Source organism: Petaurus breviceps, unplaced genomic scaffold (assembly GCF_028583685.1).
Source record: "Petaurus breviceps papuanus isolate PSGF00001 unplaced genomic scaffold, PetGlider_PUasm1.0 90792, whole genome shotgun sequence".
NCBI lineage: Eukaryota > Metazoa > Chordata > Mammalia > Diprotodontia > Petauridae > Petaurus > Petaurus breviceps.
The window spans coordinates 8,211,889-8,217,818 of NW_027187347.1; the positions used below are offsets into that span (position 1 = coordinate 8,211,889).

A 5,930-nucleotide genomic window follows, 5' to 3' on the forward strand; every position below is an offset into this window, starting at 1 on the left:
CTTTCTTTCTTTCTTTCTTTCTTTCTTTCTTTCTTTCTTTCTTTTTTCTTTCTTTCTTTCTTTCCTTAAGGACCAAGCCTTAAACCCATTCTACTCTGGAGCTCATAGATATGGGTTGTTTTTTGGGCCCTCTTGGCTCAGAGTAAATGTAAATAACTTTCTCTTTTGGCCAGCAACTCTGATGGTCTTCCCCTCCCAGTTTGATTCTTTTTAAATTAAAGGGGGCATTCTTTAACTCACTTTTAAAAGAGGTCTATTTACTGAATGAGCATTACCTCACTCAAAGTGAGAACCTGAAAAGACCTCAGCCTAAAAGAGCCAGGGTCTCCCATTGCATCCTGGGCCATCTCCAGTCATCCTAATGAATATCTGGCCCCTGGACCCAGATGGCTCTGGAGGAGAAAGTGAGGCTGGTGACCTTGCCCAGCCCTCCTTCACTCAAGTAAAAGTCAACTGCAAGTCATGTCATCACCTCCCTGATATCACGGTCATTTTCGTAAAGGAAGGACAAACACAACCTGTGTGTCATTGGTTAAGTCACTTTACCTTTTCGAGGCTCCATTTCCTCGTCTATAAAATGGGTATCATAATAGCATTTACTTACAGGGTTTTCCTGAGGATTAAATGAAATAATATCGGAAAAGCACTTTACCAATTTTTAAAGTGCTGTATAAACATGAACTTTTGAGCACTAGAACTGTAAGCACTGAACGCAGAGGTTACTAAAAGCTCTTGTAGGACCATAGGATGAGAGCAGAAGGGATCTCAGAGGTAATCTAGGCCACTCACTTCATTTATACAAGAGAAACTTGCTCCCAGGCAGCAAATGAAAGAGGCAGCATTTGAACACAGGTCTTCTGATTCCAAAGCCAGCGTTCTTTGCAGTGTACCATGCCACATCCCCTTTGATCTCCTAGGCCCACTCCTTTGCTGTCATTTTCAAAAGCCTCAAGATGAACATCCTGTGAGATGTGGGTCTGGAACCTTGTTCTGGTGTCTCACTGTTTGATACTCTTTAAACACAGGCACTAAATGGAGACAAAGATAGTTAAGTGGCTCAGTGGACAGGGTGCCAGGCCTGGAATCAGGAACGCCAGCCTCGAACACTTGCTAGCTATGTGACCCTGGGAAAGTCACTTCACCCTGGCTGCCTCAGTTTTTCTTATTTATAAAATGATCTGGAGAACAAAATGGCAAACCACTCCAGTATCTTTGTCAGGAAAACTCCAAGTGGGGTCACAAAGAGTTGGACATGATTGAAATGACTCAACACCACCAGCAACAACAGCATTTATATATCACTTTAAAAAATGAGACCTGGAATTCCTGCCCCTGAACCCTCTTCCATCTCCATTAGATCCATGCTGCTGAAGCCTCCCAACTCTAATCCAGGTTACACGAAGTCATTGGGTTCATGGGCCCTTCTTAGCTTTTTTTTTGGCCAGTTATTCAGGTGTGTCCAATTCTTCATGACCCTGTGAACCATACTGTCCATAGGGTTTTGTGGAAAAGATACTGGAATAGTTGACCATTTCTTTCTCCAGTGGATTATGGCAAACAGAGGTTAAGAGACTTGCTCAGGGTCACACAGTTAAAAAGTGTCTGAGGCTGGATTTGAACTCAGCTCCTCCTGAGTCCAGGTCTGGTGCTCTATCCACTGAACCACCTAACTGCTATCTTAACTTTTAGGTCAATAAGTAATTCTGACCAATAATTCTAAAATGAAGAAAGACGGGTGTGCATGTGTGTGAGCGTGTGTTCATGCATGTGTGCACGTGTGTGTGAATGTGTGTGTATTTCATTCTTGTCTTCTACTTCCTGCTCTTTTTCCCCAGATAGCAAAGGCTCCACGATTCTGCAGCAAGCTGAAGTTGAGCTTATAGACCAAACTATATGTGTTTCCACATATGGAATTGTTACTTCCCGGATGCTCTGTGCAGGTGTAATGTCTGGGAAGAGAGATGCTTGCAAAGTAAGTATTAAAGCCCCTCTGTCTCACAGCACACTCTACTTTATGAGGCGCATCAGCATATTCTAACCTCCTCCCGAAGTTTGTGGAGTGACCTGGGCAAGAGGGACCCTTATTATTGGGGACTAGAATTTGAATTTCCTTCTTCTAGTTCAATGTGTTTTCCTTTATTGTTGTTTTGTCATTTCAGTCATGTCTGACTCTCTGTGGCCTTCTTTGGGGTTTTCTTGGCAAGGACACTGGGGTAGTTTGCCATTTCCTTTTCCAGCTCCTTTATGGATGAAGAAACTGAGACAAAAAGTGACTTACCTAGGGTCACATAGCTAATGTCTGAGGCTGAATTTGAATTCAGATCCTCCTGGCTCTGTCCACGGAACCACCTAGCTTTATACCTTACTACTTTTTCTGTTCCTGGATGACAGTTAAGATATAAAGAGATCAAATGATTTGTTTAATGTTACACAGGTAATAGTGAATTGGGACTTGAATTCTTGTCTCTTAACTTTTAGTTCAGACACATCTCTTTTTTCCTTTATGCTACATGGTTTCTGATCAATCAATCAATGGATGTTTATTAAGCACCTACTATGTACCAGACACTGAGTGCTAGGAAGTTGGAGAGATTGACACCATTAGACTTTGGTTTTCTCACCATTGATTTAAGAATACAAAAAAACTAGAGATGACATAGTTTATCTGCACATGCTGGCACATTCCTTTTTTTTTGGAGGGGGGAGGGCAGGGCAATTAGGGTTAAGTGACTTACCCAAGATCACACGGCTAATAAGTGTTAAGTATCTGAGGCTGGATTTGAACTCAGGTCCTCCTGAATCCAGGGCTGGTGCTCTATTCACTGCACCACCTAGCTGCCCTTAGCAAATTTCTTAAGAAATCTGTCTATTGGGGTGGCTAGGTGGTGCAGTGAATAGAGCACCGGCCCTGGACTCAGGAAGACCTGAGTTCAAATCCAGCCTCAGACACTTACCACAAAAACTAGCCATGTGACCTTGGGCAAGTCACTTAACCCCAACTGCCCTCCAAAAAGAAAAAAAAAGAAAAAAGGAATCTGTCTATTCCCTTTCTAGAAGCTTCTTAGAACTAGAGTGTCCTTTATACTAAAGAATACAGTTCTGTTGCAACTCTCATTCATGGTTAATGCAGACAGTTGTATGTTAAATTTTCAAAATTAAATAGATGTGTGACGTTAGGCATTTCTCTGGTCCTTTGTACAATGAAGTGATTGAATTATATCTAGATAAAGTTCCTTCCCACTCTAATATTCCATGATTCTATAAATGTTACTCCCATTGGTAAATTATAGTCTCCTCCCCTGGGGACAGGCAGAGCCAAAGTGGCGCTCCAGGTCTTCATTCATTCATCCCATTTATTAGAATTGGATAGGCAGTAATTATCTCTGGGAAAGAAAGGACAACTCGACTGAGCCCATAGGCACCAATGCAATTGGAAACACGTCAGAAGAATAGACCCCTGAGCCTTACCTTCCTGGCTAGTGCAGACTAGTCCTAAGGAGACCTGGAGAGAGAAGAGAAGGCTACCAGGGAGATGTCAGAAAGGCAAGGGAAATTTTTTAGTGCCTTAACTCATTTCTCTATGCAACCATAATTACTACGCTTTAAAAGTCACCTCATTGGTTACTATCAGAATGCAAGGAATGGGCTGCCAACCCCAGATCTAGGGGTCTCAGTCTAGGTGACAGAGGTGGGGAACCTGCATCCTTGAGGCCATATGTGGTCTTCCAGGTTCTTGGGTGCAGCCTTTTGACTGAATCCAAGTTTTACAGAACAAATTCTTTTATTAAGGGGATTTATCCTGTAAAGTTTGGATTCAGTCAAAAGGTGTCACTTTAGGCCCTAGAGGGCCACAAGTTCCCCTTTCACAAGTGAAAGAACACAGGATCAGATGACCTGGATTAAAATCTGAGTTCTGCCAGTTTCTATTGGTGGATATTTGAGTAAGTCATTTAATTACTTTGATTCTTAATTTCTTCATCTGTAAAGGAATTAGGCTTTCTCCAAGGTCCTTCAAAATTCTAAAGTCCTCCTACCTTCTGATTTTAAGGTGATATTGGCTCAAATGGAAGAGTAGATCAAGTAAGTATATTTAGTATGATGAAAATTCCTGAGTTAATCTGAACTTATTTTTCTCACTATCCACAGCGACCATAAATCATGTACATGAGTGATGGCAGGAAAAGTTGCCTTATGCTATTGAGACAGGTTTGATTTCTGAGTTTTCACAATCTTGGGATGCCACAGAGTTACAATAACTCAATAGTCGTGAAAAGAATCAAACGCAATCATGATTTAAGGAAACAATATTAGAACAAACATTTCAGAATAAGGATTGAACCTGTGATTTGATTGGTATAGGGAATTTCCCCTGCTAATGCAGGTCTGCATTTTCTCTACAGTTTCTAATCTTAGGGAGCTGTCCCCAGTACTAAACAGGGACTTGTCTTAGGCTCTTCCAGTTTTGAGGTCATTTCTCTATCCACTGTTTCATGATGCCTCAGAGACCAAGCAGTTCATAGATTCATAACTACATGAACCTTAATATTGAGGAGGTAGAAACTCAAATCTCCTAAACATCGAATAAGGTTCTGCAGTTGAAGGAAATCTGCCATCCATGTCACAAACAAAGGTGAGCTGACATTTAAAGGTTCGTTTTCCTTTCCAATATCTCAGTGGCACATCAAGAAACTGTACTAGCCAAGAGGAATGTGGTCAGAATACTGTCTCAACTAGATTACTTTTGAAATAAATATTCTTAAAATATTAAAAAAATTAGTAAAAACTAACAATTGCTTGTAGAACAAATGTGGTTGATACAGACTTGATCTTATTGTAGGGAGATTCGGGTGGACCCTTATCATGTCAAAGAAAAAGTGATGGAAAATGGATTTTGACTGGCATTGTTAGCTGGGGACGTGGATGTGGAAGAGCGGACTTTCCTGGTGTTTACACAAGGGTGTCAAATTTTGTTCCCTGGATTCACAAATATGTACCTTCTCTTTTGTAACTCCGGATACAATGGCCCTGAAATTTTGAATGTGTACTATGTGAGAATACCATTAAAATGATTTAGTAATTACTAACAGTGCATGTCCATTTTTCTTCAGGGGATGTCATAGATCACATACACTTTGCTGGGTTACAGATAGATGGTGGGGTAGTATGCAGTTTTATTCAGATAGAATTTTTCTTTCAGCATTCATTCATCCATTCACTAACTCATTCATTTAACAAATATATTTAGTATTTATTGTGTTTGAGCCACTACAATAGATTAGGGCTAAAATGATAAACAGGACCTGTCACCATTTTGTGTACATATACACAAGTAATTATGACATAAAATCGAGAGGTCAAGGTAAGTGCCAACAAGCAGTTTAGGCAAAGGGCTATAAGAAATTTGAGAAAGGAGGGGTCACTTTCACCTGCAGGGGCCAGGGAAGGCTTCGTGGAAGAAGTGCTACTTGAACTGAGTCTTGAAGGAAGGGAATGACTTTAGCAAATGAAGATGGAGAGGGATGAATTTGAACTCAGGTCCTCCTCAGTCCAGAGCCAGTGCTCTATCAGCTATGCCACCTAGCTGTTCCATGAGATATTTCTTATAACACAACAATATTCCATCACAATCATATACCACAAGTCCTTCAGTCATTCCCCAATTGATGGGCATCTGCTCAGTTTCCAAGTCTTTGCTCCCACAAAAAGAGCTGCTATGAATATATTTATACAAATAAGTCCTTTTTCCTTTTCTTTGATCTCTTTGGGGTACAGACCTAGTAGTGGTGTTTCTGGGGTCAAAAGGTATGCACAGTTTCATAAATCCTTTGGGCATGAAAGCTATTTCTGAGGTAGAATCAATAGCACTTTTTAACTGAATAGACAGGTGGGATGCTGGGGTGGAGGGAGGTGTGGAATGACTGAGAGAGTGA

At 40.9% G+C, this 5,930-nt stretch overlaps 1 protein-coding gene across 1 annotated transcript in view; it reads left to right on the plus strand.

Annotated features, from left to right (window-relative positions):
- Positions 1–5,084, plus strand: part of TMPRSS7 (transmembrane serine protease 7) — an 88,438-nt gene extending 83,354 nt beyond the window's left edge. The window contains exons 17-18 of the mRNA XM_069070022.1: positions 1,836–1,972; positions 4,838–5,084. Coding sequence (XP_068926123.1) covers positions 1,836–1,972; positions 4,838–5,008 — 308 coding nt within the window. The 3' untranslated portion in view covers positions 5,009–5,084. The remainder of the gene's footprint in view (positions 1–1,835; positions 1,973–4,837) is intronic.
- The last annotated feature ends 846 nt before the right edge of the window (positions 5,085–5,930 follow it).